Consider the following 18,762-nt stretch of genomic DNA (forward strand, 5'->3'; position numbering starts at 1 on the left):
CACACACACACACAAACAAACACACATGTATATTAGTTTGGCTAAAATTGTGCCCCTCTCAGTTTGGGAATATGATACCAGTGACCAGTTCAAAACAGGATATGTACTTTTGGGGGGATTTTAAGAATCATGATCGTTTGCTTTGACTGAATCATATTCTCTTTCCCTTTTCCCTTTTGATTAATGAATTGTAAGAATAAGTGCTTGATCTCTATGTGGACTGATGATTTTATTCCTCCACTAGTCAAAGACATTAATGCATGGAAAATATGACTATTTCTTTTTCTTATCCATTCTTAATCATTTTTTTTTCTGACACAGCTAAAGTGATGGTCACTGGACTTCTTCTGGCAAAATTTATTTTTAGCATTATTCATTGTTCTGCCACCAACCAGCTATACGACCTTGGGCAAAGGGACTTGGACTAAATAATCTCTAAAGACTCTTTCAAATCTAATATTCTTGGAAAGATGGAGCCACAAAGAATGCAAGGCTAACAAGAGTTGGAATTGGTCAGGACTTCAGATGTGCACATAATAAGCAAGGGTCTTCAACATTATTGGAGGACAAAATGAAGTTCATTATTTTTGTTTTCTACAATGAATGTCATCAAATGATAAATTTACCAGAAGGTTTACAGAAGACATTGCCTCAAACTTTAGGCTGCATGGCACAGTTGGCAAAATACTCGGTTTGAAATCAAGGATATCTGGAATGACATCTCACCACTGAAATTGTGTGTCCCTGGCATAATTCCTCTACTACTTCTGATCTTAAGTTTCTTGACCTAGAAAATAAGGATTATAACTCTCCACAGTACCCTGGTTTATTACAAGGCTCCAGTGAAAAATATATAAAGCACTTTGCAAAATTTACCATACTATATAAATGGGAAAGGTAGTAACTAATAAAGAATTTTAAAAGATTTTATTCCCTTTAGCGAAGTATTGTATGTGTTACAAGGTATAGGAAAGGTTTCTTTATTTCCTACAATATCCACCTTTGGTCCCAGCAAAGGATAGGAAACCAGACTAAATGAATCATTAGTCTATCCCCAAATAATCGTTTCTGTGCTCTCAGTGACATTAACTATACAAGCTAAAAAGTAGGTTAATTTGAAAAGTTAATCAGTACAATAGGACTTCTTTAATGACAATTCTATTTCTTTTCCTCTCATGGTGTCTCACTGTCTTGTTTTTTGACCTGTTGTTCAGAACCTTACAGATCCAGGGTGAATTTCACAGCATGGGTACCTTGATAATAGAGGAAGTCTTTGCTTTCCCCCAAATCCCCATTGGACTGAAATATCAGATTTGGCATGATAGCCAGTTTACCAGGCATTGTAGGGGCCCTTATGTATATCCCTCTATGGGTTTGCCACAAGGACAAGATAACACCCCTTCCCTAAAAGAAAATCTTAGGTACCAAATGGTATTTTCATGCAATGAAAAAAAAAACCTAATATAGTCTTGACATGAATTTTTATAAGCAATGCTCTTCTATAATCTGCAGCTAGGTGCTGGAACACATTATTCACCTCAGGAAATAAGATCATTCTTTTTTTTTTCCCATTATATAATCAGTTGCCTTAGACATTCAAAGGACTAAGACATAAATGCTTTTGCTTGGAATGCAAAATGCACTTTTAAATGTGGTACCTCCTTGATTTTACTCTTCCCATTCACTGACTGTGTCACTGAACATTTTTTTCCTCCTTCACCCACACACCTTGTGAAGCAACAAATCAAAGACTACAGGGAAAGATTCTCTCAGCAGGTTGCAAATATCATATCTTACTCATTTAGACATTTGTCAGCTCGACAATGTACAGCCAAGGTTTAGGGAAGAATTACTGGGCTGTGACACAGCATGTAGGCTGGAGTTCAAGGAAGCAATTGCCAAAGAGGTCTGAAAAGCCAAGAAGGATGCAACCCATAACTCTGAAAATTCAAGAGATGAATTTGCAAAAGGAAAAGAAAATAGAACTACCTTATTCTCTTAGAGAAAGTCATATCTATGGGCAGGGACAGGGTGACATTGCTCATAGTGTAACAGGAATCAAGTTTATCCCAACAACTGTTCCAGGTCTTTTGAAATAATTGCAAAAACAGTAGCAAAAAGAAGAGCCTTACCATCATCTCTTGTAATTCTCAGTAACATTTGATATAACGTCATATTTTCATGAGGATGACTGGAGGAAAATGGAAATGGTAAACTCATCTACTGTGTAAGTAAATTCCCAATTCAATCAGAATTCACTAGGGCTAAGGATTGATAAGTTAGCATAACTGGGTGATAAGATACTGCTGAATATTGACTCTCAGAAGAGAATTCTGCTTTTCAAAATTAAGACATTAAAAGACTTGAGGATGAGTTCAAGAGACTACCACATGATGTGTCTAGTTTTAGAATGTCACACCTTGTAAAGGGGAACTTTAGTGCTTGGGCAGAAAAGACCTAAATAAAGGCACCTGCAGATGTGAATCTTTGTCATTAAGTCACTGAGCTTTTGGACTGTTTCCTGCATAGCAAACTTCAGTGGTTAAGAAAAGCTTCATATTTTTGATATATGACATGACAGCAGGAGAGGGAAAAATCCTTGATTTTCAGCCACCACAACAAATGCCATCAGCAAACAGGTGTCAGAAAGGGACTGGGACATGAAGCAAATTTACATTTCTCTTCAGATACACTTCCATTTGTTTTCTTGTGGCCTAGGTGCTGGTGATCTTTTTGCCATCAAATTATAAGATGATTATTCTCAAAACAAAGGAAATATAGCCTCTTTTCCAAAGAAGATATAGAGACTCTCTCTTCTTAGAATCCCAGCTTCGATAAGAGGCTGTTGTTCTCTAATTGCATATATTGAGAGAAAATACTAATGAGTAATGAATCAGTGTCATCTACATAATAATCCATTCACCTCACTGCAGTCTTCTAAACATTACTAAACATTGGTGCATGTCTCCCAAGCCCAGGACTATGCTAGGAAACCATCCTAAGCAGTTGCAAACATAGCTTTCTAGAAAATGATGGTTTAACAGTATTCTAATTTTATTAACTCTTTGTGTGAAATACAAAGCATCATAAACCACGTTAGGCAGGTCACACATTTTTGTATTTTGTGAGCATCTATTATGTGCATAACAGACTGCATAGTATAGGGAAAGGGGCATAGAGACTCTAGTTTTAGGCATCTTCTCTGTTACTACCTGTGTGACCTTGAGAAAGTCTTTAATATCCCTGAGTCTCATCTGTAAAAGAAGGGAATTTGACTAAGATGACACCTGAGGTTTCCTCTAGTTCTAAATATGGTCTGATGGAAAGCCCATTAGCTAAGTCATTCATATCAGTATTTATTGAGTATTAATGAAGTACATAGCAGAGGCAACCTGATATAGTGGGAAAGGGTACTATAGTTAGGTTTAAATATCTGCTGAACTACTTATATCCTATGTGACCTGGGGAAAGTTATTTTACTTCTCTGTGCCTTAGTTTCCCCATTTTTCAAAGGAGAGATTTGAATGAAAAAATTTCTTAAGTCCCCATTCAGCTCCATATCTGTAAGCCAGGGAATGCTCCTTTTTGGTTTCTAAGGAAGAGGGATCTTTAATCATTCTACATTTGGTGAAATGGAAAGCGTGGTGTAGGTCTCTACTGAAAATCACTGTCAAGTGATTACTAGCCCTATTGTCTCTCTTACAAAGGACTTACTTTGGGGTCAGGAAAACCTGGGTTCAAGACCTGTCTCTAAGACATATATCTGAGAGATTAAGATCAAGTCATTTTATCTCTTTTTACCCCAAGTGACTCTTTAACACTATAAACTGAAGATGAGTTGTTAGTCTGCATCAGTGTAGGGAGTATCTACACCTGGGATTGCCTGTAGATAAAATGTATAGGGGAAAAGTATTTTTACGGACTTAAAAAAAAAAACTTAGAAATTTAGCTATAATTACAGCTAATCTTTATATGAAATCAATCTATCAATCTAAAGGATGATTCTAAATTTTCAGAATCTGTCTTCGAGTACTAGGCTTACATACCAATTTGAAGGAACAGGGTTCAGTTTTATCTAATACTTCTCTTCCCAAAGTTTCTAAAACTACTTCACAAACCATTGAGATACACCATGGCAAAGTGATTACACAAAACAGATGGGAGCCATTCTGCGCTTGGCCACTACTCTCACTCTTTCCTGTGCAACACCCTAGATTAGTGCATGAGGGAATAGCGAAAGAAAAGGGATGAATAGGCTTCAATTAAACAATTAGTGAATTAACACGCAGTAAAGTACTGTAGCTAAATATAGTTCACTATGTTGAAAAAGTTACCATATAAGTAACTGCTCATTAAAAAACATAATTAAGTTTAAAATTTGTGTTACGGTATATATCTCTTCAGAGCTTAGAAAACAGCTTAAAAAAGCATTCACCTATTCTATTTCAGCTTGATGGAGAATGTGGAGTATTTGATGATATATTATCAGTTAAGGTAGGGATGCCCATGAAGACACAGAAATATTTTTATGGCACTTACATATGTTAACAATTGAGTAATACTTCAATATCAAAATGGCAATATTAGCATGAGCCTTAATCCATTTGGTGCAACTTTTATAGGGATCAGTGTGGATCAAATCTAAATTCATATTTAGGCTTCTTTGGTTTTGTGCTATGGCATTTGATTTTAACCGGTTAATATCTGCATTTATATCCTTTCTTCAGTTTGTTACCAATTTTCCAGTATGAATAACTTGACTATGTCAGAATTGACTTGTTTCATTCAGATACTATATGTATTTTTTTTCTTATTTTTTATTCTTTCCTTGTTTTATGTATATTTTGATTTTTGGCTTAACACGCAGGAAATGTTTTGTTATTCTGCAGTAACTGTCTGTGGTCTGACTGTAGAAATTACAATCTATAATTGTAGAATCCTGTTGATTCAGGAATGATTCCTATATCAGTACAGAGTCTTGGATTAACAAAGCCTAAGTCTGCTTAAATGCAGAACAATGATAGAAACAAAAGTTTTATTTCATCCAAATGCAGAAAAGATGAAAAGAGGGTAAAGAATTTTTCATAAAGTTCTGTCACCATCACTCCAAAACCTCTCCTCAATTAAAGTATATGTCTTCATAGTATATCACTCCTGTTCCTTTTCTCCTGAACACTTTCCCCAATGAATTTAGAAGCTAGGTCAGTCCTCCCTTCAACCTCTTTTCCTGGTATCATTCTTGTGGACTTCAAAAGCTATGTCCATTAACCTTCTTATGGTTTCTTGACATGCCCAACTACTTTGAACTCTAAAACTATGATACTTCAGTCAGTCAATAAGCATTTAGTAAGCACCTATCATATTCCAGGCACTGAGCTAAGCATTGAGGATACAAAAAAGGCAAAGACAGTCCCTGCTCTTGAGTAGCTCTCACGCTAATGGGGGAGATAACATGCAAACAATTATGTATAAAAAAAAGCTATATACAGAACAAATTGGAAATAATCAACAGCAGGAAGGCACTACAATTAAAGGGAATCTGGAAAAGTTCCTATAAAATGTAGGATTTTACCTAAGACTTGAAGGAAACTAGTGAAGCCAAGATGTGAAGATAAAGAGTACACTCCAGGCATAGAAGACAGCCAGTGAAAAGACTCAGAATCAAGAGATAACAGTATCTTGTTTAAGGAACAGGAAGCAGGCCAGTAACATTGGATCACAATGGTGGTTACATCTTAAACTTCCCTATTTCTCAAAATCACCCCAAAATCACCTCCCCAAAACTGAATTCCATAGCAATACTTTTATTTGTCACATCTTGGCTCCCTATCAGACTTATCAGCAGCAATTTCAAATCTTTGTTACACCTTATAAGATTCCCAGCTCTACCTCCTCTTTCCTTCCATTCTAATCAGATGACCTCAGCAACTACATTGGAAGATTAAGACAATCTCTCCTCTACTCCTCTAAATATTTCAGTGTTGTAAGGTCTTATAGGAGAGGTGGCCTTTCTTCTTGTCAGGAATAAACGCTCCATTTGTACCCTCAATTCTCTCCTCTACAAATTTCATCATGAATTTACAGCTGCTCTATTGGCTTCTTTTTCTCAGCATATGCTCAGGTACTTCCATGCCATTAAAACATAATCCCTGCTTTTACACCCTGCTACCCACACAAGGTAGCATCCTATAACTCTCCCTCCCTTCAGTGTTCTTCTGAGAACTTTGGTAGTTTTAGTCTCCCCTCACCCCTTATTTTCTACTATCATTTTTTTCTGACTCCTTCTACTTTGATAGCAATTACCCTGGGGACTTGAATGCAAAACTCTCTTACCTTTCTTTATAACTAAGGAATTCACATTTAACTGAAGGAGAAAAATAGAAGGAGAGAAATAGCTCTAGCTACATACTGGGCCTTTACTCTCAGACTTAGTGGCATACCACACATATTGGCATCCTGCAACAGTTCCCTCTATTTTTCACTACCTAGCTGCAGTCCCAGCCAGATTAAGATTTTGCCTTTTTATTTTTGTGGGGGTGCGGGGGGGTTGTTCTATTGCAAGCTGGTAATTCAATTAATGTACCAGTGTGTGATTGCAGATGGGGGAGGGGTTGTTGAGTGAGTATGTTAGCAGTTAGGGATTTGCCTTTATTTCATCAGATTTTGACCTTGTTAGGTTTGATTTGTCTTAGATAGTTGGCATGGCTGTAATTTCTTTATCTTTTGCACATAATTCAGTTTTTGGAAAAGTTAATATTGTTGGTCATATGACCTGGAAGTACATCCCCTCACTGCCAAACTTCGAGAGTATCAATATTTAATACCTCCAATTCCCCATCAATCATATGTTCGTCAGCCCTTTGCCATCTAGTTTTTGTTTCTACGACTCTACTGAAATAGGTCTCTATATCTATATATCTTTATGACAAAACCAATGACATTTTTTTTTCTGTTGTCACTCTCCTTACAACCTCCCTACAACAACTTCTGACACCATTGGCCATCACCTTCTTCATGATATTCAGTCCAACTATAACTTGATCCAGCTCTCCTATGTTTTTTTTTCCCCTTTTTTTCTTCCTTGTGTAATAGAGTCTTGGGAACATGCTGAAATTGTTTAACATGGAGGGGCCTGAAGGACTTGCCTGGTTATGCCCATATTCTCCTAAAGTGGAGATAATCTTGTCTCCTACCATGTGGGGAACCTGTGTCCTTGAGGCCACAACAAATCTTTGTTCTATGAAGTTTAGATTCCATCAAAGAGCTGCACTTGAGGACCTAGAGGGCTACATGTGGCCTCAAGAACTCAGATATCCCACCCCTGGACCAGAGGGTGAAGGTCACAGTTCACTCACAGCATGGCTGCCAGGAACTGAACTTATGAGGGCTTCCCCTGTTCCCCTTATCTTTTACCTCCCTGCTCTAAGAAATGAGGAGAGGTTTGTATTTTTTTCTGTTCTGTGTCATTCGTCCTTCTTAAAGTGCCAGCAGTGACCCCTACCAGACCCAGAAGTTTGAGTAAGGGCAACTTTGGAGCTAAGATTGCAGGCAAGATACCAGGCCAGCAGAGAAACCTAGAGAAGCTTGGGACTTGAATCTGGGAGGGTTTTGGACTTGGATCTATGACTGTGCTCTATAGAAACTGAGCTAATCTCTGAACCTAATTCCTCCTCCCCTTCCTGAGACTGAGGTGGTACAAGTAGCAGGGGGATTATGTTTCCCGTTTGTTGGAGGAGTAAGTTTATATCTTTCAAAGAAACCATTTATAAAAGCTAATCTCATTATTTGTGGCTAAATGGAACTAGGGTTCAGGATACCAGCCCTACTGGGGGTGGAGGGAGGAACGCTATAGCTGGGAACTAGAGTCAATGACAGAGAGCCTAGTCCCACCCCTAAGGGTATTGAAGAACTCTGGGGGAGAGGAAAAATCTAATCTACGTGGCCTTCCAGGCAAGCGAAGGTAATGGTAATCAGTGCTACATTTCTTTCCTTTCCTGGGTCTACATTCACCTTCTTAGTCTTAAATAGAATATGACCATTTTATCTTCTCTATTCTTTACATACTCTAGTATCCTCATACACATCTGTGATTTCAATTATCACCTCTATACAAGTGATTTCCAAATCTCTACCATCTATCATTAATTACTCAGAACAACAGTCCAATATTTCTAATACCCTGCTGAATATCTGTGTGCATAGCCTTCTGATATATAAGCCTCAACATGTCTAAATCTGGAATTCCCCAAATCTTGCCATTCACCCTAACTTTTCCATTTATGAATAATTTTTCTAACATACTACTCTTCTCATATCACGTTTCTAAGATATTTATTTATCAAATTTATAAGATCATTGTTGACTTCCTATCGATTACTGAATAAAGCACAAATTCTGGCCCTGGCATTTTCAAAATGCGTGCAATATGGCTTCAACTTACTCTATTAGGCAATCTTCATATTCTGGTTCTAGGAGCCACAGTCAAATAAACTATAATCAAATCAATACTTACATTGCTTTAGGGAAGGGAATGCCACTTGACCCTCTCTATGGCTACATATACCTTTTCTTTCAATCCCCTAAATGTGTTGTGTCTCCCTATTAGAATGTAAGTGCCTGAAGGATATGGACTACCTTGATTTTCTAATTATATCACCAAATGTTAGCACACCACTTTATTCATAGTAATCAACAAATGTCATTCATTCATTCCTCCCTAGGATGGGAGTATTCTTCATGACTTTAAATATATCATGGCACATTACTATAATACAGTGCTTTACTTAGAGGTGTTATGCTTAACAAATACTCTTAAGATAAATTGAATTGAACCCTTTTTTTGCCAATTCAATTTGTACTAAACTGAATTTACTACTAAACAGGGAGCGAAGTAAAGTAGACACGTCTACAGGCTATGTTCTTTCTTGAGTGTTCACATAGATGAAAAACGTGAAAAATGATACATTCAGATACTAACAGAGTCTTTTATCCAGTTCCCCTCCACCATTTCTCTTGATTATTAAACCATTCCAAGACAGTGGGAGGCAGTACTGCAAAGTGAACCAGGTGAAAAGAATTTAGAAATAGATGTGGGTTCAAATACCCACTCTGCTATTTATTATTTGTGGGCAATGAACTTAACCTCTCTGGGCCTCAGCCTTTCATTTCAATGATAACATCAGATTATGTAACCTTCTAGCTCTATATACCATGATCCTCTAAAGTCTATGCTTTATTTCAGCATATCTGGAGAAGACTCAGTACTATGCTCATAGTTAAGAAGATCTTATGTCTAAAAAATCCCTAATTCTATTTCTTATTGGCCTTCCCTTTTCCCCTACACTTTTAACAGTGGAAAGAGAAAATACTGATCACTGTCATTCATAGGAAAAACATTTCTCCTCTAGGTTGACTCTATCAGACTTTCCTTTTGATACCCACTTCCCAAACCTTCAGTTATTTTGGCATATTCTTCTGGATCCTCTATTTCTGTTTTCAGTTTCAGAATCCAAAGTCTGATCCTCCACTGATCAGTTACCTAAGATCTTTATTTGCATTTCCCTTATCATATCAATATTGCTCCACAGTGAAGGTTTCAGGTTGATTCTCTCACAATTGTTAAAATAAGATTCATCCGAATTATTCAACCAACTGACTTTCTCAATCCTCATGCTCATGAATTCAGTCTCATGACAATCCAAGTGGGCATTTTGTTTTTACTTCCATCACCAAGATTAGAGATCCTGCTCTCAGAACTAAATTTATTGGTCTGCTTTAATGACAGAGAAGAAAATAATCCAGGTCCAAGCTGATTTGTAGGCTCTGTAGTGTTCCCATGAGTAAAAAAATCATTTGGCTCAGCAAAGTCAAAAGATTGTAATACCCCTAAATCTGCTTGAGGCAAATAAAATGCAGTAAAATAATCATTTTTTCATTGATGTCTTGTTGAACACATTTGAATTTTAGATTAAAATATACACATAGATAAATGGGATAACTCTTCAATAGTTCCACATTTTCCTTACCAGTGCTGAAAAAGGCACTAGTCTCAGCATCAAAGTTGGTATAGACCCTTACTTGCGTTTTCTGGAAACAGTTCTGTTGTCTGGAGACATGCTTCTGTGTCTGCAGAAGAACTCTAACTAGAATGTGGTCAGCTTTAGAAGAAACACTTTAGAAAGTACCTTTCAGATTAAATAATTTTAACTTTAGGCATGCTTAACTGTTCTAAAATGAGATCAACAAGGGTTTTTGTAAATTTTTCAAATGGAAGCTTTCCTTCTATTGACAGGGTCCAAAAGCCCCAAAGATTTCCAGGTGAAATCCCTGGGCTATTGAGTTTAGCATTTCATTGAGAAGCCCACTGCCCCTTTGTGGAATTCCTTCTAGCTAAGGTTAAAAAGCAGAGAAGACAGGGAGTGATTACGAGGGAGAGGAGGAGGAATTCAAACAACATTTTACAAACAGAGAACAGAATCACAGAACAACACTAGAACACTGGACTCCAACACAGAATGACAAGACAGATGGATACACAAAGGAAATACAAACTTGACTGTCGCCAAGGAAAACAAAATTGAAAAACAAAACAAAATTTCTTTTAAAAAAAAGAGACAAAAAATAGGCTGCAAGAGCAGCTCACGGTACTGCCACAATTCATTGAAATAAAATGATTTTTTTAAAAAAGAAATTATAACCAACTTAAAAAAAAGGTATCCCCCAAACTCATAAACTATAGACTTGCTGGAATTAGCCTGGATGTGTAACTTTGATGGAACACATGATGGCATCATCACAGCCCATGCACAGGTGAATGAAGGCCATGGTTAGTTAGTTAGCTGCAAACTGTCACTGCATGCCACAAAATGATTTCTGGCTTGCCCAGAAGGAAAAGATACAACAGATATTCTGCGTCTGCAATAAAATTCTTTTTATGCCATCTGCAGTTTAGGGGAATGGGTGTGTATTTTAGGGAGTAGTTGTTTCTATCGTTGTTATTTTCCCTGATTGGGCTTATTGCTTTCATTTTTTTTCTTTAATGTTAGAAATCCAGGTTGAATTGGAAGTAGTCTGTGCAGACATGTGGGCAGGGAAAAAGAAGAACTAAAGGAAATGTAGGGAAAAATAAAAGCAAGGAAAGGGAGGGGGACTTCATTCTTTTATACACAACTTTCTTGGGATTTAAAAAGTAAATATATAGGGGTGTGCTATAGGGAAAGGGATTTGACAATAGGATGGCAAGAAAAGATTTTGTTGCCTTAGTTTGATTTGCATATCTATATATCTCTCAGTATTTAAAAAATACTTGATAGGAATTACTTTTAGAGAGGTAGAGCAATGAATTTCTTTTTTTAATGTCATAATGACTCAAAACACTCAGGATAAAAATTAAAGCAAAACAAAATATTAGAACCACCAAAAATTCATGCGGCACAAGATGAGGTGAAATGACAGAAAATGTTCTTGAAATATATACAATGTATATATCTATTTATATATATACACAGGAGTGACTATATATTTATAGATATATCTGTATAATTTTTCTCCCCAACCCTCCCAAGGATAACTAGAAGATGAAATAACCCATTAAATAAAAGAAGGAAAATCAAATAACCTAAATTAAAAATCAACATGCTTTATTCATCAAGTAATAAAATATCATGCATCTGTTGACATCCGCTGATGCTGGGTTAAGAATGTGAGCATGAATTTCTGTGTAAACATATGATTGATGGCAGGGATTATTGTTGATATCTGTCTTATGTTATTTTACTATTATTATATACTGCATGTATATATATACATATACATATACATATATATACACACAACTCAATTAGGCACAATGTTATATCAATACACATACACACAGTATATATATAAATATATATATTTTTTAGTTTTACTGAAGTAAAAGTAAAAAAAAATGGATAGAAAGAACAAAGGAAAACCCACAGCACTTCTTGAGAACCACAAAGCATTAGTTGCATGCTGATAGGATTTAGTAAAACTTTCTTCTTATCTTTTCTTTTCTTTGTTTTTTTTCCCCACTGGCCTTTGCAATCAGGAAGTTTTCATGAGTTGAATTTGTAACTCTTCTCCATTTAACTAAAAAATCCCTGGTCTCAGATCACATACTTGTGCATCTGTATGTAAGCATTCTCATGTAAGCCTATACACATTGAATATGATATTAGTACTCTTTTAATTTTAATCTGGAGTGCAGTGTCATGACATTGGTATGGAAGAAAGTTTTTTTTTTCTAAAATAAGTCAGTGTCAATATTTGAGGGTTCTTATATATTTTCTTACGTGGTATTTGATGGTCAATGCTATTCTCTAACCTTTCAGTGAGAAGTCCTGATAAAGCAATACCCTAATTCATAAAGGTGAGTTTATATATATATATATATGTATATATATATATATACAATATACATATATGAATTTATATACATTTATAATTTATAACTCCCTACTTTTGAAAATAACTCCTTACATACAAAACTGACAGTGATCAATTATTATAAACAGAAAACTTCAACAGGTATGTCTAGTGTAATTTGTGCATGTTTTTCATAAACCATTTTTGGAGAGTGACTCCTGTGGTAGTGATCAAATTGATTACTCCACATATAAAACATTTACGTCACTAAACAAATTTCATCAATTTGCTAATGCTTCTAAGCAATTTAGTACAGTCTGCCATTTCACAAACATTTCTGTTTACTTTGGATGTGTGAATTTAGGGTAGGAAGGGTCTGGGGCCAGATTTGAACTTAGGTCTTCCTGACTCTAGGCCTAGCTCACTAGTCACTGCACCACCTATTTATCCCCCATGATAACAATAATTCTTAAAATTTAGATTGAGGGTTCTTGGCATTTTTTTTTAATGTTTTGGACTCCTTTGGCAGTTTGTGACAGTCCATGGACCCCATTCTCCAAATAATGTTTTTAAACTGCACAAAATAAAACACATAAGATTACAAAGGAAACCAATTTTAATGAAATACAGTTATCAAAATACTTAAAAAAACAAATTCATGGGACCCAGGTTAAGAACTTCTCTTTAGATCTTTAAAATTTCGTAACAGACTCACCAATGCTCTTATAATCATAGGTTTCGGGTATATATTTTGTATTGGTTCAGAGAGGGCCAGAGACGAGAAACAAAAAGTGTGGATTTGAGAAAATGATGGGATTTATAAGGTTTAACTGTGCTAATCCAAATCTTAAAACGTCCCTGAAATGACCCAACCTGAAGTTTAAAACTGTGGCTATAATTATGTTACAAAAGTGGTTTCTGGTTGAAAAGAGGCCTCCAATCCAAGCCCAGAAACTCTAAAATCTACTTTTGTTTAAAGTTCAGTGAACTGAAATAATAGTTACATTTCTAAGAGATAGCTAGGTGGCTCATTTGGTAGAATGCTGGGCCTGGAGTCAGGAAGACCTGAGTTCAAATTCAGCCTCAGACACTTACTGTCTGTGTGATCGTGGACAAGTCCATTAACCTCTATTTGTCTTCATACACTGGAGAAGAAAATGGCAAACCACTCCAGTATCTTTGCCAAGAATACCCTATGGACAGTGTCACACACGACGTTATGAAGAGTTGGATATGACTGAACAACAAGAGATACACCGAAAAAAAAACCCTCCCTATCTCTGTGGTCGTAGAATCTGAGTTCATATCGTGCTTGTGATGCTTGTTCCCTGTGTTACTTTGGGCAAGAGGTTTATTATTCCTTTGCTTTGATTTCTTCATTTGTTAAATGAAGAGACTGGGCTAGATTACCTGTCAGCCTTTTCCAGTGCTAGATCTATAATGCTAAAAGCTGATGGCTTTTGTTCCAGTACCAACAAGAAAAGATGGAGTGATGCTGCATCTCATGTCATCATTTACAGGAGACAAAGGCTTTAAAGGGATCTTTCACATTGGCTAGCAAATGTAGCCAATCTCTCTTGCAAAGGTGAGGTATATGAAATGAGAGAACGTAACATGGATATAGCTATGTAGAAGGTTTCAGAAGGAGAAGTCAGTACACTCATCAGGTAAGAAAAAAGCCATTCGGTTGTAGCACATTCTCCCTCATGTGAAAATAGGGCTTATGAGAGAAAATAGTGTGTATCTTAGTAAACAGTAGGTCAAAAAGAAAATTGAAATTTTAGGCTCTGCATCACCAAGTAGCCATTCTATGCTCAAAAATAAGTGGTAACCTGGCATTATGGATAGATTTCTAGACTGAGTCAGGAAGACTTATGCTTGATCCTGCCGCTTACCCCAGGCAAGTATCTTAACCTCAATGTACCTAAGACAACTAGCTTGGACTTAGCTGCTGATTAATATGATGCCCTTTGTGTAGATGAAGGGGATTCCCAAAGTAAATGAAGTTACTCCCAAACCTCAGTTTCCTAATTTGTGCTTTTCAAATGAAAGGATGTTATTGTACTTCAGTTAGGATCTCCAGTGAATGATTATTTTAGCATCTCAATTTTGGAAAATACAAACTTGTGTTGGAACCATGAAGGTTTTCATTCTCTAAGAATGCAAATCGCTGATTTCTCTATTTGGAAACTTGTGTGAATTTGTGTTATTGTCAGATTTATGTTGACAAAGAAATGTAGCTTCCATTGCTTATGCAAATCGGCTGAAAATGTCAGTTAGCAGTTTATATACATTTATGCTTCATCTCCTAATTCATAAATTTGAAGGGGTTTGGGAGAGAGCTCAAGCTAGTCACTGCTTTTACTCCGCCATCTTGGCTCCGCCATCCTAATTAACAAATTAAGCCAAAACTATGTACATGTCACAAATTTTTAGAAATAAGTTGGTTTTTTTTAGGTAGTAAAAAAATATCCTTGGCCTGAGAAATGACAGATTTAAATTCATCTGAATTTGACCTACTAGTCAGGAGAAGGGGAAGCCCAAAGAGTAGTTCTCTGATGAACAAGGGAAAGGACTTGCTTACTGTGCATGTTAACCTCATTAGTGTTAATCAGTTACCAAAAGCAGTCACAACTCACTCTTGGAACAACAGGAAAAATTATTTCCTTCCTAGATTAAATTCTATTCTGATCTAGCTCTGTGTGTGTATGCAAACCTCTTGACAGAAAAAAAAAAGTGAATAAATATTTTTTTAAAAAAGAAACAATCTTTCATGTTGATTTGCTATCTCCATCTGGAGGTAACATTAGGAGGTTGGTTTAATGTCAGTTTTCTGAGGTTTTGATGCAAAATGCTTATGGGGAGAGATCATGACCGCTTATCACTCACAATTCCTAGATGCAGTGAGAGGGTATAGAGCAGACATGCTCAAAAAGAATTATGCAAGCATCCTAGACACTGCATTTATGCCCTTTGCCCAATAATGATGAAACCAGGTTTTGTTTCTTTAAAACAATTGCATTTAAACAGTAGAATCACATAATTTCTGAGTTTAAAAAAAAACCAAACAAACCTTGGGTGTCACATAGAAACAAGCTGTCCCATCTCTGCATCTTGGAATCCTTGTCTTCCTTCAAAGATCATCTCAAGTATTGTGGCCTTTCTTGACCACCCAGTTGTTTAAACACTCTCTCTTCCCTCAAACTTTTTGTGTATTATATTTACTTTCATATTCGTTGAATTCCCTACTAAAATGTAAGCTCCTTGAGAATAGCAACTGTGACTTTTATGTCTTTGTATCCTCTAGCACTTAGCATATTATTACCTGTATTATAGGTATTTAACAAATGTTTGTTGAATTGAATTAAACAGGAATCCTTTGTCATATAGTCTACAACAAGAGTTCTTAAGGTAGTATTTTAGAGTAGAGAATGGTGTCTGTGAATTTAGATGGGAAAAACTTTTATCTTTAATTTTCACTCATCTCAAATTGAAATTTAGCATCAATAATGAATGTAAGCAACAAAACATTATTTTGAGAAGGGGTACATGGGCTTCATCAGATTTCCAAAAGGGTCCATGTCCCCCACCCCTAAAAAAGCTAAGATCCTCTGCTAAACAAGGAATCATCCATTTTTCTGTTTGAAAGCCTCCAGTAACTAGGAATCACTACTCCTCAAGTATGTCATACTGTTTTTGGATAGCCCTAATATATGTAGATATGTATGGATCTATACATATAATATATTTAAACATTAATTAAGGAATTATGTATTCACAACTTCCACCCGCTAGTTTTTAAGTTTTCACCAAATTTGTTCCATGAACTTCACTGAAGTCTATTGTTCTTATTCAATAATCAATAGCACATTCAAAAACTGCATAGTGATATAGGGAGTAGAAAACAGAAATAAATTGGGATTTCTATCATGAAGGTCATATCAAACCAAATTTAAGGAAACTTATCACCTTACTCTTGGATGGACTGTGCTGTACAGAGAAGTAAACATGTAAGGGCTGAATTGAAAATGAGTAAGGTCTTTAATTTTAACTTTTCCATCATCCCAAAGGTGTATTTATATCTCTGTATGTATGTAATTCATTGCAGTGGTTACTTTTATTAAGAACTCAAGAATTATCTGAAACCCAATGGCAATATTTTTCACTTGGTTAAATAATCCTAAACTATTGGTTACAAAATCAACCACAACTAACAAACTGATAATACCCTAATGATGAACAGGAAGTTTGCATATTACAATTCTTTCCTCAATACATTTCCTTCTGTTCACTAAGTGTGAATGAATGTCGGAATCTACCCATGATGTAAAGATGTTAAAGATATGTTCTAACCCTTCAATTTGCAGCTGACACTTGAATGTGTGTTATTACAGCAGCGTGCTAAGTCAAAGCACAAACGAACTTGCTACTGAAGCATCTGGAACTTTGAAATATGGCAGTAAAAAGTGGAAAGACTGTGTCTTCGGTATTCCTAAAGTAACGTCCCCATCTCAAGTAAAGTGCAGTAAGTCATGGAAATTCCTGGCTGCAAAGCCATTTTGCAAATAACCAAGTGGTTCTTTTCTATCAAGTCAGATCACAGCAAAGCATTATGGGAATGAGAAGTTGCCAAGTTTGAAGATACTAGCCTTAAGTGGGTTTTTATTTGTCTTACTTTTTTTTTTGCATGAACCTGAAAATCCTCATGAAGTTACTAACACAATATTGTAATGGTTTGTGGCTTCTTTAATTAAAGGAAAGAAAAGAAACCAGAAATATAATTAAACAAAAAAGAAACAACTGGAAACATAAAACACTATCTATTGAACCTTTTGAAAAAATAAGATTCTAACCCAACTCCAGTTTTTCATTTTCTTTAATATACACAGAAATTCGATGATATCTGTTCTCTATTATATCTATAAATGCTTAACTTATGGCAAATCTCAAAAAAAGAAGACTTGGAAAAGTCTGCAGTAAATAAAAGGCACTGCAGTTGTCTGCTGGATATCATAATCACATATAGCTCATTATAAAGAATCCAAACATCAAAATGTATCGGGGTCTAAGTGGGAAATAAACTCCTAGGCTTCAAATAGCCAAAGTTCTACTGGATCCCACATGATACATTTTGCAGCATCCCAGAAGATACCATGGCATGGCTCAGTATTAATTGCTTTGCGGCTCCACAAGTTCTCTAGACACATAGAGAACAGAATCACATAAATATTCTACCATAGAACTGTAGATTAAATCCCATGGACAACATTTTTTCTTATAATCCTCAGAACAATCCATGAGGATTAAATAATATTTACCACATATTATGGCTTTTCTCTCATTTTAATTTTCATTTTAATACACTTGTCCTTCTTCCTCTCCACAAGTACTGCTTTTGCAAATGGCTAATTAAAATTGTTGATTACTTGTGAATCTGAGAGGGATCTGTTTACAGGAAGTTGGGCTTCCCACCAGATATGATTTCCATTACTTATCAAAAGTCTTAATTTTAGTTTTCTTCTGTAATTATCACTCATTCCATGGGATCGGATGCTTTTAAAAAAAGTTATATTTACACATGTATTCTTATACATATATATGCATTGAATACACACACGTACACATTTAATATATATATACACACATGTATAAATTCACATATATGTATATATTATTTTTTGCAAATGAAAAAAGTTAGCAAGCAAAATAAGACTGACCTGACCTACCTGTACTAGGCTCACATTCAACAAAGTCTTCATCGTCGCTGGAACATTCAGCAGATGAAACAAGGTCATCTGATGTTGGCTATTCAAATCAAAGAAAAGAATGAGAGGAAAAGAAAGGAAAAAGAAGTAAGAAAACATCATGAACAAAGACATATGAGGTTTAATACTTAGGATGGCCTTCTCTCTAAAGTAGGCCTGCTATAGGAGTGAACCTTTTGAATATTTAGCAGTAGTCAATGACTTTCAGTTCTGGCAAACCAAGTATATATCCTATGCCTTAATAGGTAGTCCTGAAAAATCATACAGGCTGGGACCATACTCTGTCCTGGAAGGTAGGGGTACGATGGAGCCAATTCCAACTTGTGAGAGGCATTGTTAAATTTTCAGTGTGAGCATTTACATCTTAGAAATCAGCAATCACTACAAATCAGAGATTAATGTATTGTTTTGTGGAATTCTAGACTTAAGAATGTGTTAACAATCCATATTAAACTGAAAAAGTGTGCATGCATACTTTTCTTCCCCCTTGAGTCCAGTTGTTAAACATTTACCAGCATACCCCTGTATTGCTCTATATACGTTGCTTGAACTCAACAGGAATACAGCAGAAAGCTCGAGAAATTGTCATCACCAGACTGGAGGCCTGAAG

The 18,762-nt window shown here is 35.9% G+C and overlaps 1 protein-coding gene across 7 annotated transcripts in view; it reads right to left on the minus strand.

Annotated features, from left to right (window-relative positions):
* Positions 1-18,762, minus strand: part of NRXN3 (neurexin 3) — a 2,091,311-nt gene that overhangs the window by 43,780 nt on the left and 2,028,769 nt on the right. For all 7 annotated transcript variants that reach the window (XR_013485433.1, XM_078151451.1, XM_078151449.1 and 4 more), the window contains one exon: positions 18,114-18,192. Coding sequence is in view for 6 of the 7 variants with exons in the window: in XM_078151451.1 (XP_078007577.1) it covers positions 18,114-18,192 (79 nt within the window). In the remaining variant the exon portion in view is untranslated. The remainder of the gene's footprint in view (positions 1-18,113; positions 18,193-18,762) is intronic.

The sequence above is a fragment of the Phascolarctos cinereus genome, unplaced genomic scaffold (genome assembly GCF_003287225.1).
Source record: "Phascolarctos cinereus isolate Bilbo 61053 unplaced genomic scaffold, phaCin_HiC Scaffold_3;HRSCAF=262, whole genome shotgun sequence".
NCBI classification, from domain to species: domain Eukaryota; kingdom Metazoa; phylum Chordata; class Mammalia; order Diprotodontia; family Phascolarctidae; genus Phascolarctos; species Phascolarctos cinereus.